Source organism: Puntigrus tetrazona, chromosome 19, assembly GCF_018831695.1.
Source record: "Puntigrus tetrazona isolate hp1 chromosome 19, ASM1883169v1, whole genome shotgun sequence".
Lineage (NCBI taxonomy): Eukaryota > Metazoa > Chordata > Actinopteri > Cypriniformes > Cyprinidae > Puntigrus > Puntigrus tetrazona.
The window spans coordinates 13,244,171-13,263,424 of record NC_056717.1 but is presented as its reverse complement, the minus strand read 5'-3'; the positions used below and the strand labels follow the sequence as shown (position 1 = coordinate 13,263,424).

Here is a 19,254-nt window from a genome sequence, read left to right as displayed (position 1 = left end):
CCTGACAATCAGCGGATCCTGTGCTCAGTCAGCCCAAACACCCCCGGTGACTAAGTCGGATGTCTTCGATGGAAGAGCGGATGGAATTAGGCGTCGCGGCCGCGCCAGGCTCCTCATCGTCGGGTCTGGGTGTCGGTCCTGTGGGGGGCGCCCTGGACGCTGGCCCGGGCAGCGCCGGACTGGCGGGCATCCAGGAGGAGTCCGGTGTGCGGAGAGACGGTTCTGGTTCCGAGGCCGACCCGGACGCGCCGCCCAAGAAACGCGTGAGGCAGCAGGAAGGAGAAGCAGGGAAGCTCGAGGAGCGCCTGTACTCGGTGCTGTGCTGCACGGTGTGTCTGGACCTGCCTAAAGCCTCGGTGTATCAGGTAAACAATGCTGTTTCAGCGCAGAGAAATCATTATGTACGATATATATGTCACAAACACAATGCGGATCATAACTCCATAACACAGCATCGTCTTGAAATGCAAGATATATACAGACTGTTATATATATTATAACTGTGAATCTTTTTGTCATTGTGGTTGTTTGTCTATTGTTTGTCTATTTCTAAACAATATAGGTGATTGCACACTGTCTGTGACTCATAATGTGTGATGAAATGTCTAATAAAATGCTTATTCACGCATTTGCTATTTCAGGTACATGGTATTTTTTTTTTTTTTTTTTAAGAGCTGGTATGAAGTTATTTTTGTAGGCTTCAGATGTTATACTGAGATGTTATACTGACCTGAGCAGCTGTTTTTTGCCTTCAAAGGCAAACATGACAATCAGGGTGGTCACATGACCCGTTTAACCCAATCACTGCTGGCCTCTCCTGATCACCCCTTCCCCAAATATGCACCCCATATAATCCCTCCGAAGCCACAGGCTAAACCAGCTGTAAAAGAACTTCCTCCCATGCTTTCACACACTTTGTTGTGGTGTTTGCATGCCCTTGTTAACATTTTGTGTCCGTTTTATTAATCTGATGTGTTTGGATAACTGAATAAATCCACAATACAGTGGTCTTTTTGCTTGAGCGTGTGTCAATGTGATGACTGTTGCACTGTAAGACCTATATTGAAACTAGAGAGAAAATTTATACATACAAATGAATAAGATACACTGACCCCTAAAAGTAGCATGTGATTCAGGGAGGATGTGTCACACTGCATCAGCACTATTAAGCTCATGCCGTGTAATCTGTTTATTACTGAATCAGGGTTTGAATCCCATCAAACGAGGCGAACATGTGCACACCCTGAAGCAAAACAAACAAGTTAGGAAGAACTCAAATCAGCTGCTCACTGAAATAATCAGAGACAGACTTGACATTGCAGTTTACCTCATGTGATATAGATCAGCTAGTGAATTAGTAACAGCTTATTAACAGTTATTCAAACGAAACTCTGAATTCATCATGAAACTGGAATGGTTTGTGTAACTGCAGTTAACTAAAACGAAATATATTAAAATAATTTCTGCTTTTTGAAGATAAAATATATTTAGTATTTAAAAAATGAGAAATTAGAAAATTAGCAAAATCAAACAAACTGAAGTATTAAAATGATTAAAACTAAAATTAAAGTAAAATAGAAATATTTTTAAAACAAAAACTAATAAAAAAAAGTAAAATAAAAAAACAAAATAAAAAAGCTAATTCAAATTAACCAAGTCATAATCCTGTAGTCCAAGCTGTTCATTAATATTAATTAGTACTTAAATGTTTAATTACACTGTAATAAGGTCACCTTAAAATAAAAGTATAAACTGAAATTGTTGTTAAGACACAAATGAAATAAAATGTAAGAATGAGTACATTTCTATACGTGAAAGGTTTTGAAACTGCTTTTATAGTAACTCTCTCTTACCCCAAAGACGTATTTTTTGTTATTCACAATTATTATTCTTTTTCCATTAAGATCCAATTAAGCAAAAGTCTTAAGCATTTTCTTTTTGCTGAAATGCTCTGCACATGCTGTTAATTTCAGACTGAAATTTGCACATTACTTTAGCGACTCTTTAATAATCTTTGGGATCCTTATGGAAGTATATTCAGAGCACAAGGCACCACACACTGGGAGAACAGCCCAAGGTTTGATAAGCATTTCGTACATTATTTTAATTATACCTGGTTGTGTTTAGGAATAATAACTACCTTATGACCTTACGATGACTTGGCACCCAGTAGGCTTCACTGATGTGTAAACATGGACGTCTGTGCGTTGATGCCTTTCATTAGTGATGTCACAAAGTGTCATATGACCTCCTAAAAGATGAACATACTGTTATTGCCACATTATAACCAAGCAGTCGTACAGACTGTAAAAAGGTTGCTTATTAAATCATTCAGGAAACTACTACTTTGTGTCTCTTAGGAGAAAATAGGAAATTCCGTCAAAAGAAGAACAATACATTTATTGACAGCACGCTTTTTTAAAAGAAGAACACACGCATTGTGTTTAGCGTGAAAAGGCTTTTGTGAAAATGTTTCAGCTCTGTGAAGATGTGTGCTCTCGTTTCACAGTGTACAAACGGGCACCTGATGTGCGCAGGCTGCTTCATCCACCTGCTTGCTGACGCGCGTCTAAAAGAGGAGCAGGCCACATGTCCCAACTGCCGCTGTGAGATCAGTAAGAGTCTGTGTTGCAGGAACCTTGCGGTGGAGAAAGCCGTGAGTGAACTGCCCTCTGAGTGCAGCTACTGCCTCAAACAGTTCCCTCGCTCCAGCCTCGACCGCCATCAAACAGAGGAGTGTCAGGACAGGTACCGCTGCACCAGTTCACTGAACGATCCCCCGAATCGGACCGATTACGAACGACACATACGTAAAGCCAAAGCGGTGAATTCACTAAACAGCTGTGCCACTCTGTTTGTAATTTATTCGATTTCAGTACAGCATGCCACCTTTATGTGTAAATGGGAATTTGCTGTGATATATTCCAAAAGAAAAAGCCAGCGCTTATCAAAGTTGGCATGAAATTGAAATTGCAGCCATTTTTTCTTCACTTTTATGACCTTTAAATGACAAAGCTTCTCAAATGAGAAACGAATATAACGGACTTGCGTTTGTCCATCGGAAATTAACAAAGCCATTGCCGTTCGCTAATTATTTGCAATGGTTTCTTGTGAGTGACAGGTTGCTGGAGGGGAAGGATTGAAACTCGTCTGACCAGTGTCATGGGAGAGATGTCGTCTGTGCAAGGCAATGGGAATGTTAACGTATCTGATTAAAGATTATGGAGATTCACGGCTTTTAAATGAAAAATATATATATATAATCTTTTATAATAAATACTGTAATATTGTCTATTTTTACTTCGTGGCTTGAATGTTGTTTTATTACAACTTGTAAAAAGTCGTCAACATTTTGGTTAAAAGTGAGGTCCTTAATATTAAAATGTAATGAAAAAAATATAAAAATTAATATGTGACGCAACCGAGAATAAATCCAGACATGATTACAAGCACACATTTAGCAGTGTAAAAAGATTTCTTAGAAGATGCTTTTTAAGCCTCATTTTTTTCCAAGTGATTTGACATTACTAAAATGGCCGTGGGGTTATTGAGTCTTTGGTGCAAGTAAATGATTACAATCAGTGGTGGCAGTTTGTTTAAATTGTTTAGTGACTTCCCCTATTTCTCATTTTAATGTAATCATTATGGCACATAAATATATTCACTTCACATATAAATATATTCAAGTGTCATGCATTCAAATATATGTCTCTTCAAAGTTTGATAGAATATAGTAACATTTATAATAATATAATATTCAAAGTTTGAACTTATATGGCACATTGACAAAAAGGACAATAACTATAATGATAAAGATATAGTTTTAGAAATAACTACACACCACAACTACAATGATAACACTGTTGGAAGCCAATCAGAACCCATCCTGCTTTAAAAAGGCTCATGCAGTGGCAAATAACTGCTAACTCACACAACTGTAGCGGACTTATAAACAGAACTTTAACGTTGGTGTGGACACTGATATAGTCTTGTTGGGCTTTTATAGTCAATAAATGCCAGGTTTTGATATATATGACATTTTGCAATGATGTAAATAATCAAGCATTTGAGATATGGTATATAGTACATATTTTATGTGATTGTACTATATGGATGTGAGTAGTATGGAGGTTTATAAGTGATAACATCGTTTTCATCAACAATTATTTCATTGAATCCATGCTCATACATTTTATACTTTTATCTTTAGAGAATATGATTGTTAATTTCTTTTTTTTGTTGTTGTTAATTATTTTTACTGAAATTAGAGTGACACAGTGCAAGTACAAGCGGATTGGCTGCCCGTGGCAGGGGCCGTCCCATGAGCTCAGCGCTCACGAGGCAGAATGTTCCCACCCATCCAAAACCGGCATGGAGCTGATGGGCATCCTGGACGAGATGGACCAGAGCCATCGCAGAGAGCTACAGCTCTACAACAGTATCTTCAGCCTGCTGTGCTTTGAGAAGATCGGCTTTACAGGTACAATAAAAGCCTTCAGGGAAATGGTTCACCCGAAAATACACTTAACCTCAGGCCATCCAAGATGTGGATGAGTTTACTTCTGCATCACAGCGGATTTGGAGAATTATAGCATTACACCATTTGCTTATGAGCGGATCCTCTGTAGTGAATGGGTGCTGTCAAAATGGAGCTGATAAAACTTGCCTTTGGTCTAATTAGGATTCATTGGTAAGCAAATTGTGTAATGCCGAATTTCTCCAAATCTGTTCTGGTAAAGAAACTCATTGACGTCTTTGATAGCTTGGGGGAGTACATTTTCAGCAATATTAAATTTTTGGGTTCTTTAACAACTCCTAGAACTTCAATATTATTTAGGTACAGGACAACTGCTTGTTTTAAAGCGTATTAATCTACTGCTACTAACCTGTATTCTTATTTGTCTTTGCTCCAGAGGTGCAGTTCCGGCCGTACCGCACCGATGACTTCATCACGCGACTGTACTACGAGACGCCGCGCTTCACAGTGTTAAACCAGACCTGGGTGCTAAAGGCGCGGGTCAACGATTCAGAGCGCAACCCCAACCTGTCCTGCAAACGCACACTCTCCTTCCAGCTCATCCTGAAGAGCAAAGTGAACTCTGCACTGGAGTGCTCTTTCCTGCTCCTGAAGGGCCCGTACGATGATGTGAAAATCAAACCCGTCATCCAGCACCACGTCTTCTCTAACGACGCCAACGAAACCGAGTACGCCCTGCTGCCCATCAGCGACAGCGTGGAGTGCAACAAGCTGCTGGCTGCCAAAAACATCAACCTCCGCCTCTTCATCTTTCAGATCCAGAAATAGAGGCACGCGACGACGGGGATGGAAGACACGGATCAGACAACAGTAGGAGGAAGAGGGGATGGTGTGAACAAAGAAGCAAAGACGGGAGATGAGCACCACTGAACCACAGATACCTCTATGGGAGCAAAAGAAGGACGAATACGGCCCATCAGTACTGCAGTAGATCGTTTGTTTGTGTGTGAGTGTGTGTTGTTGCTGGTTAGCTTTCAGACCCTCTACGGCCAAAAAAAAAGTCAACGGTCTCACCCAACACCCTGCTGATGTCTCACTGGCAGAGCGGGACGGGCCTGAATGAACAACACCAAGAGTCTGGGACTGTTTTCGTGTGTTTTTGGGCCTGTTTGTATGGGTGTCAGTCAGTAAAGACCAACAAGATGAGTGATACAAGGAACAAGGCTGAGCGAGTGCTAGAGATAGAGACCGGTGTAGTGAAACCAATCATTCAGGCAGCGTTCAACTCTGCGTTTGTGTGTTTTCACGCAGTTTTCAGACCTTCCTCTCAAGGCTTTCCCACACAGACGCTGCGGCGCAGCAGCCGAAACTGCTTTAAGTGTATTTTTGTATGTGAAGGTGGCCATTTTCATCGAAGCTCTGCAGTACAATTAAGCTGAACAAAATGGCTGCCGAACCCACAACCCGAAAAATGCGATTTGCATGTTTTTAGTTTTTCAGTGTGCTCTCTGGAAAGCACAGTTTTAGTTGCGTAGCATCATAGCCTTGTAATCTAATTTAAGTTTGACCTTATTAACACATTTATTTAAGAACCTGTGAATCTTGCCTTTTTCCCCCTTCCTGTGAATTGTTTTCCTAATTGTCTTGTCCTGTTTAACCCCCACTGGTTTGTGAACACAGGTACATTTCTCACTTCATGATGTCATCGGGTTATAGATATTTATATTTATTGCTTTTATTTAACCTGTATTAATTGATGAGGTAACAGACATTTCTCACTCACTCACTCACTCACTCACTCAACACTGCAAGACTGGAAAGATCTGATTTTGAGCCATTGTTACGGACCCCTTCCCTTCTTCCACCCTCATCCACACGCACATAAACAAACACGCGCGCACACAAATGACCTGCTTTCATACCTTCGTTAAAAATGCACACACACACACCCTCACTCACACACACACACACACACACACACACACACACACAGCTGGGGGTTACAAAAGAGCCAATGGAGTAATCGGATCTCAGTTCGGATGAACGCGGCTGTGACTTAGTTTTGACATACTTGAATTCATGAACGACAGAACAACAAACAGTTTAGCTGATCTGGCAGAGACTGTCACTTCTGATTAGAGGAGTTTAGTTCAAACTGTTTCTGCATTTAAAAGCTTTTAATTCTCACTCTGGCTGTATATGTGCCTTTCTATTAAAGCTCATTTAAACTTGTCACTGCTTTCTTTCTTGACTACTTGTTGACAAACACTACTTTTGCACTCTGAAAAATGCATGGTTAGAACTAGTTTACTGTAGGTTAACATAACCTGTAACGTCGTTAACAAACCACGTGCTTTTTGTTTAAAGGTGCGATTTACTCCCTCAAAATACAGTTATGACTATGTTTACTCACCCTCGTGGTGTTCCGCACCTGTCTTTTTTTATCTGTGGGACACAAGATTTGGTTGTCCGATTGAAACAAATTGAGTCGGGAAGAGTTTCAGTTCTACTTTAGTTTTGAACTGTTGATAGAAAACACGTCTGACGAGACGACGATTATCCGAAATAATTTTCCTTGTCCGAAAAAATTCCGTTCTTTTCTAGCGATTCTTCTACGATCCAATTCACGTGATAAATAGCGATGTTCGATTTGCGGATGAATCGTTCTTGTTCGAATCTTTTCAATAAAACAATCAATTCTGTCTGAATGAGTCACAATTAATTTTAAATGAATACCTTATTGTAGTGCTCTCTTATAAGCAACAGAGGGCGTTATATTGAGTTCTTATAAACTCTATATCTATAAATCCACGCATACACCCTTGAATCTGCATTTTAAATGTAATCAAAATACATTTTGTTTCATTTCCCTGATTGCAAAATCAACACCACAATTAACTGCCTATGAGAACATCAGCTGACCATATTATGAATTTCAGTAAAACTGAAAAAAAAGAAGACAAACACATTTCCACTTAAAAGGCCATATATTTAAGAAATGCCACTTAGGTTATTGTTCAGTCTGGTCAAATGTTACATCCTAATAAAATTCTGTAAAACAAACAAACAAACAAGCCAAAATCTGTTTTAAAACAGTTGACATACTGTTTTTATAACGGAAAACATTTAATCTAGTTTCATTACCAATGTATGTAATATAGCCCTCTATAAACAAGATAAATATAGTATTATATACTATTCAAATATAACATTTTATCCATATTAGGCAAAACACAAGTAATAATATAAATAGTATAAATTATGCTCTAATAGCAATTTAAACATGATGCTACTGATGTCCATGTAAAATAAAGTTCAAAACGTAGAAAAATTTGAATCTGATGGATGCTATCGTCAGACTCGAGTGCTACAGACTGTAGAGAACAATTATTGTCAAGCTACAAATACTGAATGCATATGATGAATTCATAACACTATATAGTGTCTTTAGTACCAGCACTGGTTCTGATTAACGCTACAGCCATTTTTGCAGCTACTTGACTGGAAGGAGACCCCCATCATATTGAGTGGTGGAGGTGAAGAAGGGGCCATAGAGCTGCAGTATACTTGAACTCCAGCAGAGGGCACCAAACACTGTGCCTGCCCACCTTGTCCTGACACCAGCATTGCAGGATAGGACTGTTGTTGTTGTTGCTGCTGCTGCTGCTGAGGTACCTTGTTACAAGAGAGAAAGCGCATATACATACATTTAATAATTCAGAATTCTGACTGACATTTCGTGGAGTTATGTTTTTTCCTTGCATCAGTACCTGATAGGAGGATACGGATGGGTAAGGTCCCACAATGCCTTGCTGTGTTTGGGGTAGAATCTGACTTCCCATCATGCCAGGGCAGCCTTGTTGGTTTGACATGACAGGCCCGCCTGCCCATACTGTTTAAAAAAGTGTGAGGTTTTATTAATTGTATACTGTATAATGGACTTAAAGTGACAGTCAAGTAATGCCACATATGCTAAAAGGTTATTTATTAATGTATTTTTATGCACGAACACGCAACACTTATATAACAATAACAAGAAAGTTGAAGTGAATAGCAGGAAAAGAGACCGGTTCACTGTGAGACCAGTGCCACCATCTCTTACAGTGTAACGGCCCCCTCCCCTGCTACTGTGAGATTCAGGCGTAAAACATCCAGAGGGGCTTCACGTGTACCTGTTTGTGTGTTGTAACTGGCTGCTGCGTATTGCTGAGATGCACTGGGACACTGAACAGGGTAACTATACACTGAAACCTAAGAGGGGAGACCAGAGTTGACTCATAATTAGACATACAGTATGACATTACATCGTATCTCATTATTCATTTATGATGAAGTACCTGGCTGCTCTGCTGACTCAGGGGGGGCGGGGCTGTAGGAGGAGCCAGTGTAAGTCCAGGTGTAATATAGCTGTCTGAATTGTGAGACGGAGCGTAACTGTGGTGGGGCGGAGCATAGCTCTGTGTGGGAGGAGCTCCTTGTATGTAGAACGAGGACATATCTGGAAGATCCCCTGATGATGACTGGTGACTCAAGGTCATGTGACCAAACTTAGCAGCAGCGTCTTCCCTCTAAGAATCCGAAATAGGCTTGTCATGTACATGTGCATTATGTTAAAAAAAATTTCTTATGCCCATTAGAGCTGCATGTATTTGATCAAAAATACAGTAACATTGTGAAATATTTTTACGATTTAAATAACTTTTAAATTAGTAATTTAGCAGTCATTACTCCATTCTTAAGTGTCATGTTATTTTAGGATTAATTTAATAGAAATTGCAAAATAACATGATTTATTCAAATTTGATTTTTTTTTTTTACAATGTTACAAATGACCTTACGGACACAGCAGTTTAAGGCATCCTCAAAACTGTTACATGGTGGTGTATATAGTAAATATTTTGTACACGTCATAATATAAATGAGATAACTAGACATTATTAATACTTGGTTTCACTCACAGTCTGTTCTATTTGGTGTTGCTGGGAGGTAGAAATGTTTAACTGCTGAGGTGGAAGGTATGTCACAGAAGAGTACTGAACCTAAACCAGAAATGAGAGGGCACACTGTGAATTTTGTTGATAAAGACTGATAATGTGCACAATAAGAAATAGACAGACATTCTGAGATTTGATAAAGATTAACAGTTATATGTTAAGTGCTAAAGTGAATTAAATTAGATGAAAACAAAAGTAATTGTGAAAATAGGGTAAATGAGTATGAATAAATTAATATCCCACATAAATAAAATGAATACATAATAATTAAATAAAAATCAGATAAGCACTATTATGCACCACTAGTCACCACTATATGTTTTATTTACCTGTGGGACACCATGGCTTGCTACTGGCTGCTGCTGAGGTGGAGGGGGCGGGGCTTGTGACTGTACTGGGTTAAACTGGTTACATGGCTTCTGACTCACTGGTGGGTTGTAAACAGCTGGAGTTCCATCAGGATTTAGAAATGGCTGCCCTAAAGAAAATATCCATAATTGAATGAGAAAGAGTATGTGGTGATTGTGTGTGTGGACTAATGAGCGGTACGGGTCAGTACAGTAAACCAGCTTGCGTTTCCACTGCCATCGGTACCCTTACTTGATAGGCGTGATGTATGATGGAACGTAGCGATCGACGATAAAGTGTTACAATAAGCACAAGTTTGAATGAACAATAATAGAATAATATAAGAGGTCTAAGGGGAAATAAAAGACAAAAGCAAAGTCAGTGCGCTACGGTCAAGTTCAAAATAAATACACAAAGTGAAATATAACTTTGTGCTTAGATAAACTATATGACCAGGAACAAATAAAAGATGCATGAGACCATGAATACCTGTTAAATACAGTTCGTTTTAGGTAAGGTTATATCTCATGTTTAATCAGTAAAGAACCAGTAAAAACTCTGGACAGCAGAGGGAACAAGTGAAGAGGATCCAGATGTATCGCGCAAAAGTGATGATTCTAGATGATCCTAGCTCCACCCTTTTGGTACCCTTTGCTGTGCTAGGTACCCTTACGGAAGGCTACCAAAAAGTGCTACGTATTATTCGCTATTTTGGTACCATTCACAATGGAAATGGACACAATTGTGTACCGTACCAAACCGTACCGCTCAGTGAAAACGAGCCATTACAGTCATTTTCAACCAGCGAGTCAGCTTCTACTCAGGGAACTGTGAGTGTGTAGTGTTGTGTGGGAGAGTGTATGTGTGTACCTGTATGTGGATTTAATAAGATGCTCCCAGGAGGTATAGATGACTCAGCAGGAACAATAATGTAAGCAGGGCTGCTGTTGGGTGGAGCGTATGACAGAGCTGACTCAGACACTGTTTGATCGATCAGACAGAAACGATGGCGGGTCAGAAACATTATGAGGGATACTGTACTTTTTCAAGGTCACTAATCAAATAAGGATATTTATGACATTGGTCATATGACTCAAATCATGTTAGAGAGCAGGATCTGGTTGGAGTTCATTTAAGTTTGTTTTTTTTTTACATTCAGCAGAACATTTCAATTTAATGCTAATTTGATCTAGAATTTGTGCTAGATTTGAGAGGAGTATAAAATAAAAGCTTTTTCATTAGACTTCTAAGCCTCACTCTAAATAACTAGCTCTTCGGTTAACAGGCTGTCTTTGTAGCCTTATATATATTTTCTGACAGGGGCAGTGATGGCTGGTGTTATTTTTGCACCTGGTTTGCAGAGTTTGGAGCTGCTGTCTGAACGAGTGTGTGCAGATTTAGACGTCCATGTCGGGCTGTCAGAATCTGTGCTGCTCCAAGGACGAGGGTCATTCCAATGAGAGTCCAGCTCGAAGCTGCTCTGCCTGCTGCCGGATAGCCGCCCCGAACCGTCCCTGTTACCCCTGTTGGGATGGCAGAAACAGGTTTTGTGCCTAACTTTTGCTAAAAGACTTCACTTTAATATTAAATATATTTGCATTGAGTTTTCACATTATCACGGAAATAAGAGGAGAGAAACAATGTTGATGTTGCGTTGGGGATTACCGCACTTAAAATGTCCCTAATATTTCTGAAATGGATGTCATCAGAAATAACACCTGTGTTTCTGACAGCCCTTGAGTCAGGGGAGCACTTTTAAGCCAACCAGAAAAGCTCAGCCTATCAGAGAACACTGTCTGTTCATCTCTTCAGAGGATGAAGAAAAGTCACTTCTCACCTAAATAGCTGCCGTCTTCTCTGGGTCTCACTGAGAATACTGCTGTCATCTAGACCTCTGTAAACAGATAGAAAAATCAGGTAAAATTACATATTTAAATTTAAACAAATTACCCAGTTTACAAACTACTTGTTTTTATTCACAATCTTTTTTATCTTGGCAGATATGAACTAACTAGATTGGCAAACAGTCAAAACAAGCATTATATAATAAACCATTAAAATATCAAATGATGTAAAATTATTTTACAGTTATTTTGAAACATTCATATAATGAATATAACATGCATTACATATTTATTGCTAAAAATGTTTTTTACCTGGTCTCAATATAAACACTCTGAGAAAGACAAGTGGACTGAAAAATAAAAGAGCACAAAATCAGAGGCCAAGCTTTAATGTACTACTGTATGTGCGTTTTAAGTAGGCGTTTTCTTACATCCTGTGAGAATATGCGTTCTCTGACTTTCTGGTACTCCTCCTCTCTCTCTTCTATTGACTTACTCCTCATTTGTTCTTTAAGAGATGGAATCCTCAGCTATAAAAAAAACAGGAGACATGCAGACACAAATTAAGCAGACGGAAAGATCAGAGCTATTAGACGAGCAATTGTTAGCTCTTTTGTACACTAGTGGTAATGTGCGGGGTCAGTAAAGTGTATATTTGTCTAAACCTGACTGTCTTCTTTCTCCTGACTGGTGTCTCTCTTCAGTATTGATCTTCTTTCCTCTGTTTTATCCTCCTGAACATGTTCAGCAAACCGATGTTCTGGTCTAAAATACATTATATCATCAAATGTACACATACACACACACACATACATACATACATACATATATATCTCTGTAACAGACACATACATTCTGGAATTGCAGGTCTTGTTGATGATAACAGCTTTTCCACTGTGATCCACATTGTGTTCCAGTCCAAAATAAGCGGCAACCCTGTGGACCAGCATCCTGTGATACGAGGACATCTGAGGGAATCTTTTATAGGAACTAGAGAGAGAAAAAAAGAGGCACATTATATCACATTACAAGCACGTCGATCTCAAAAGCATGAAAGACACGCATGAAACAATACCTGTTGTCTGTCATAAAGTCAGTCATGTCTTGCTCGAGTTTTAGAAGCATCAGTCTATCCCTGAAATCCAAAAATAAACTGACTTAGCAGAAACAGAAGGAGGAGAATGAAGAGATATTTTCAAACTTTTACCCACCTGGGACTGCTTTTCAAAGTAGTGATTAAAAACTCCTCCAGATCAATGCCTGTGGAGTCGGTGTACTCCAGACTGGGCTCTAAAAGATACATGCATAGAATTATATTTCTCTTACACAAATACAGGAAAGAAGTTGAAATAAGGACTAGAAAAAGTGCATGTGTGTATGTGTATATATCCTGTATTATACACATATATAAATTAATTTCTCATATTTGCACATAATATTAAAAGTTACAGTAGTAAAAAATAAAAATGTGAAGTAACATTATATTATAACTGAAAACAGCAATACTGATTATAAATTGTAATAATAATTTTCACAATAGATCGCATTAGAAACTTTCACAACTTTCAAAAGCATTAAAAATCTTACCAAACCCTAAACCATTGAACAGTATGGTATATCCTCAAATTAAAAATCAACAGAAAGGAAGTATATTTTAAATTATTAAATATATTCATTCTGAAGCCTTTTTTTTAAGCTTTACTTTTGAATATGTTTAGCATGCGACATAAATTTCAGAAATTGGTGCATTATTTTTTCGTAGCCCTAGATAAAATGTGTCTATTTTATGTGCACATATTGTGTGCAAACATAACACACATGAATCCATACTACCTTTAGATAAACTTGTTTTTTTGGATGTGACGCTTGTCTCCTCTTCCCCCTCACTGCAGGCAGGACTGTCACCATGGTTACTAGATACAGTTGTCTTGCTCTCCTTTTCCTAGAACAAGACAGAACAATCTCTATGATTTACTTTAAACATGTGAAAAAAAACACGTAATTCATATTCAGGATTGGGGGACTAAATCTGTAACGAATAATTGACTTGGAGTCAATTACTCCACTTATACTACGTTTGCCGCACTTCAAGACATCAATCAGATGATATATTTCAAGGCATTTGTCCGGTTTTTGTACTTACACTACTGTGAGTAGAATTATTTCTTTCACATCTCATCCAATTCCTTAATTCCAAAACGTCATTTTAGGTCTAGTAACGGAGGCTTGAACTGTTGATAGCAGACTAATGCAGTCTGACTTAACTTAATAACTAAATTATGAGTGTGTGGTTTGGTTTATATATACACTCGTGGGGACTTAAACCTGAATACACACACTAATGGGGACTCGTGTCATGGTGGGGACTTAAACTGAGGTCCCCATGGGTACAAAAGCTTATAAATCATACAGAATGAGAAAGTTAAAAGTTGTAAGATCTTTTAAATAATAGAAATCGTTTGGGCGAAATATCCCTGAAAATATCTGCACACCTTCGAAAGTTCATCAGCCAATCAGATTCAGGCATTCATCAGCTCCGTAGTATAAACTGATTGAAGAAAATACCATTAGAAAACTTATTTTTACACTGTCCTATCTATCTACTAGACTATGTAAATCACATATAAAGGTGAATGGAAGATTGTAAATGTGTCTTTAGTTAATGCACGATTCTTACCTTGCTGTTCTCCTCAGTGGATAAAGACTCATCACACACAGCTGTGCTCCGAACTAATTTTCCTTTAGCCTTTAACAAACAAACACATTCATTTAATCACCTATTATTGAAGAGAAACACATTTTTCTAGTGAAGTGTGTTCTTAGTGTACATTATTGCTACTTTCACGGTACCGTACTGTATATTGGACACAAAAAGATTATTCTTATATGCTGGCTTTTATTGTATGGTAGTTGAAATACTAACCTGATAAGACATATTGTCATTTATAAATATGATTTTAAATACATTACTAGTTTCATTTTGTAAACGCATCAGCAGGAATGGTTTTAATTGTATTGCATTTCTAGATCAATGGATCAACACTACAGGGTGAAAAGTGTAACTACGCTATTTTTAAACTATTTGGATCTGGTCCCAGACTGTCTAAAAGCTCTTGATGTGATTTATATTATGGAGTTGGGTAACTTTGTACTATCAGGGGAGTGAATGCAATGTTTACTAATGGTGTTTGGACTGAGACACATAACCGTTGAGGTTAAGCAGTCAGTAGCAAACGGCATTTACCCACTGAAGAGAGAGAATGATTCAGAAAGCAATATTCTGCCGAGTATAGCCACATCAATCTAACATAAACGTCTGGCAAGCTAGAAAGGAAAATAAACTCATAAATGAAATGAATGCTCTATAGGGAGGCTGCTTCAATGATTAGATTCAATTGCAATCCTACCTTCGGTTTCTTCTTGAGTTGTCCACGGTTATCATCTGATTTTATCTGCTCAAAGAAAGAGGAAAAAAATAAACAGGATAAAAAGAAAACGATAGGAGGAAATGAAACAAGCAGAGTGAATTTGACGGAAGTTGTTGAATCTATATCATCACCTGGCTGGATAGATGACAGTCCTCTGTGTCTGTGGTACAAGGAGGTGAAGTCTCCTCCGTAGTGCATTCTGGAATATTTTCGGATCGTCCCGTTTCTGACATCTTGAAATTTTCAGATTCAAAAGGTCATATCAGTCATAGGCCACCATATCCCCCATGACCATCCAAGCCAATCAATACCAAAACAAGATTTCTTCTTTTTTCTTTGTTCTTTTCCTCTCTTCTCTTGCCAGGACAAATGTCTAGACAGATTCTTATTCACTAAAGGAGAGAAAAAAAAAAAACATCTTTGTGTGATATGTTTTCACATATTTTCAGATCTGTAAACATTCACTTACTTTGAGCTCTAGGCAAGGTTTACTTAAATAATCAAATGATTATTTAATTTCAAAAAAGCTCAATTTTGTAAACTTATTAACCCTCCAAACAAGAATCATCAACAAGGAGATATCTATTTTCTTATTCATAAGTTTAATATAACCACAAAATTGTGTAGTAGCGAAAGCAAAATAAATAGGCTTATCAATGTTTAAAACTAAGGGGAAAATTACTCCCATGTTAATTTAAATGTGTGTGAAATTATATTTTGGTGCAAACTCATCTTTCATCTGAAGAAAAACTAGACAGATACCAGCATAGAAAGAATTTAATATAAACAAAACTACACCAGGTAACTGGAAATATTCATTTTTAACAAGGCCTTTTTACATAATTAAAACCTAAATGCCCAAACCATAAAAATCAAAAGCATGAAATGTTTAGTAATATTAATGCATTCATGATTGTTCTTAACATCTTTGTTTAATTCTGTAAAATAAAAGCTTCTGGGACTATGCTGTGTCAGTGTTTACAGTGTTAACAGAAGACACTAAATCCAAACCAGCTGAGAAGCACAGGTTTCTTCAGCAACATGCAGATTTGGATAAAAAGACCAATGCGTGTAAGAGGTCTGCAGCGACGAGTCCGTTTGCAAACGTGGATTTCTGTGCGTGCGTTATGCGCAACTCCTTTCATAGCACGGGCAGGTGCTGTAAATTATATTCCCAGAATGACGGCTCCCCGAATGGAAAGCACACATACACACAAGCTCGGTTTGGATAGAGAGCATCCTTCAGTCTTATGTCATCGCTCTTATCGTGTTTGAACTTGTCTTCGTGTCTGACCACTGAGTCACTGACTCACTTTCACCAGCGTTAAGCCATACGCCTCCACACACACAGACACCGCAGTAGCTCTTGGCATCTTTGTCAAGGTCTCTGGGTTATCAAACAGGTGGCCCAAAACTTAGATGCTAAATAATTGTGATATGCCATCTAACATGCATCTAACATCTGATACGCTGCAATTGGTCTGGGTTTTTGGCCACTGATCAAGCCTTGCATAAATTTACTTGGCCACCACAGTTTCTGCATAAATATTATATAAAAATACAGATCCTTTCCATTGCACAAAAGTTCTTTACATCAAAGGGGAAAAAAGGGAAGAACTGTACAGAAACAAAAATGCTTCTTCTATGACATCACCCTGAATGCGCCTTTTTCAAACACAGTGTAAGGCACTATAAAAGCAAAAATAGTATATTTATAAGGGTATATATTTATTTTTTACTATGGTGCTATTATGCTTTGGCGTAAATTTTTTTAATGCATATAAACACAAAATATCGCAATATAGGCTACATTTATAATTGATAATAATGGATCGTTAGGAAAAACGCGGAGTGGATTTTTAGCGGAATAATTAAAAGACTATGAACAGAGAAGGAAAACCGCTCTGCTCCACTTTTTGGATGTTTGGCTTCATGAGGATCTATTTTTTTCATAGAAAAGAATCATACAAAACTTACTAGTCATGTCAGAAACGTTACGTTAAGCTGTTCAATATTAATCTAAGTCACTTGTTTGCAGAACTACTATTTAAAGCAACAGCGAAATGTATCAGTGCTGTACCTTGCTTAATTGAATCGTCCTTTTTTTTTAAACTACGTGCCAAAATGCATTTTCACGACAGTGTTTGGCAATAAGCAAATCCGGTTTAATCCAATAGCTATAACTAGATTTAATAAAGTCTTCTATCTGGCATTTCCACAGTAATTCTTGTGAAAATTAAAGCGTGCGTGAAAGTTGCGTGCACACAGCCCATCTCCTGCGCGCACAGACGCGAGCGAGCGCGCGCGCGCTGCGGAATAGCGCAAACATCTTTGTACAAGGATGCGATGTGTCCAGGATGAAGGTGCAGCAGCCGAGACGGGCTTCGGTTTCCACCACTACGTCGCATTCCGGGCACAGTCTGGCACGGGTTATATTTGGAGCGGCTGTTTGGGGATCTCAGACTGCTGTCACTGACGCACACGGAGACGACGCAGGAACAGCAGCTGTGCTTTCTAAAAACGAACCTAGATCTCGCGCTTCCATTGCTCTTTTGTCAAACGACCCTGAGCCCTACATTACACTATATAGCAACAGAACAATTCTTCATAGAAATAGCGTAGAAATCAAGCTTGAGAGTTTTTGGGGTTTTTTTTTGGTCAACACAAACTTGTTTAAACTTGCTGTTAATACCAGAATGAATCAGACACAGGCGTCCTTGTAGTGCAGTATTATTTTTGTGGTCATGCTGACTAAATCTTGCCTGAGAGCAGTATCGTTACATATAATCGAAGGCTCAAAACAACACGCCTCGCTATAAAACATAGACACCATTACGACAGAATTCATTGTAATTAAGAGCAAAAGCACAAGAGACAACCAACTTACCTTTATTCAACGCGACCGGAGCAAACAAGTGAAACGGTTAGAAATGAGCGCGTGCGTCTCGGACGAGCTTGTCAAACATCTTCTGTTTGTGACAGCACGGCGCGTGCGGACTCACGCAACACACTCAATTAAATACGCGCGCGCGCTCGCGAGCTCAGCCTCTTCCTGGCAATCACTGCGCGCTCACAAAAACACGCAGGCACCGAGAGAGCCTTTGAGCGAAAGAATTCCAGACACCCACCTCCAACGATAATTAGGCAAAATTAAAAACGACAGTATAAAATAACACGTCTGAGACACTGACGAAATTAAAACCGATTCATATTGTGAAACTGTCCTTATGCAAAGAATGCAACAGTTAGGCTATTGCAATTATTACCCGAACTGTAAAACCCTGAAGGCGTCTCCACACATTGTAAGAACTGTATAGGAATGGTCACATTTTTAAAGGTAGGCTATATGCTTATTTAACGATAAATCCATATTTCAGCGCAGCTAAGCTGTTTAATATTCTCTTCTACTGATGCTAACATATTGTGAATTCGTGCAAAAGCACACAAAGGGAACCCACCGAACACAGCAATGAGCACCTGTTAGATGAAAAGATTATGCGACACTCACAATGAGACGCGCGCGCACACACACACACACACACACACACACACACACACACACACACACACACACACACACACACACACACTTATGAGTGCATATACCGCAACTAGACTTCACAGCTGCATGGTGCCTCTTTCTGCCATATGGATTTGCCTTTTCAGAGAATAAGAGAGATGTTCTATAAAGACAACTCATAGAAAAAGAAGGTGAAACAGACTCAACCTTAACAAAAAAATATAACATTATGTTACAGATTTTCAAAACACTTCGTTCTGTAAGATTTATACATTTGTTTCCTTATGGGGACCTAAAAATGTACCCCCAAGGTCAAAACGTACTGGTATTAATACACTTGTGGGACATTTGGTACCCAGTAAATACCAGCACAAACGCACCCAGACAAAACAACTTGTCTTTATGTTTATGAGTAATCTTACAGCATGCAATAAAGCATATTGTTTCTCTATTTTCCCTCAGTGGCCTGCTTGTTTTGTTCTGCCTGTGTTTGTTTTGTGGGGAAGGTGGGCAGAGCTTCTGCCATTGTGCAGCTGACAGGACCGAGTGGGAGACAGTATGCAGGACTGATCAAGTAGAAGAACCTAAATAATCAATGCATTTTTCTCATAGAAGAGCCCAATTTTGTATTGGCAATTATTAG

General features: G+C 38.7%; 2 protein-coding genes across 3 annotated transcripts; one reads left to right on the top strand and one right to left on the bottom strand.

Annotated features, from left to right (window-relative positions):
- Nucleotides 1-6,710, top strand: cyhr1 (cysteine/histidine-rich 1). The gene is made up of 4 exons (XM_043217446.1): nucleotides 1-365; nucleotides 2,510-2,748; nucleotides 4,269-4,480; nucleotides 4,914-6,710. Exons 1-4 carry the CDS (start codon nucleotides 60-62, stop codon nucleotides 5,303-5,305), a joined length of 1,149 nt encoding a protein of 382 aa, XP_043073381.1. The 5' UTR covers nucleotides 1-59; the 3' UTR covers nucleotides 5,306-6,710.
- Nucleotides 6,711-7,445: 735 nt separating this feature from the next.
- On the bottom strand, nucleotides 7,446-18,127 carry arpp21 (cAMP-regulated phosphoprotein, 21). 2 transcript variants are annotated; one of them, XM_043216933.1, is made up of 20 exons: nucleotides 17,979-18,127; nucleotides 15,223-15,483; nucleotides 15,071-15,115; nucleotides 14,341-14,409; nucleotides 13,497-13,605; nucleotides 12,875-12,953; nucleotides 12,739-12,798; nucleotides 12,516-12,653; nucleotides 12,329-12,428; nucleotides 12,095-12,193; nucleotides 11,976-12,013; nucleotides 11,657-11,713; nucleotides 11,170-11,342; nucleotides 10,690-10,800; nucleotides 9,801-9,949; nucleotides 9,436-9,516; nucleotides 8,815-9,045; nucleotides 8,650-8,728; nucleotides 8,248-8,369; nucleotides 7,446-8,152 (listed from the first exon to the last, which is right to left on the bottom strand). In XM_043216933.1, the coding sequence occupies exons 2-20, from the start codon at nucleotides 15,322-15,324 to the stop codon at nucleotides 7,925-7,927; spliced, it is 2,070 nt and encodes a 689-aa protein (XP_043072868.1). In that variant the 5' UTR covers nucleotides 15,325-15,483; nucleotides 17,979-18,127; the 3' UTR covers nucleotides 7,446-7,924. The 2 variants fall into 2 exon arrangements, with proteins under 2 accessions (XP_043072868.1, XP_043072869.1); XM_043216934.1 differs by lacking the exon at nucleotides 10,690-10,800.
- Nucleotides 18,128-19,254: the final 1,127 nt, after the last annotated feature.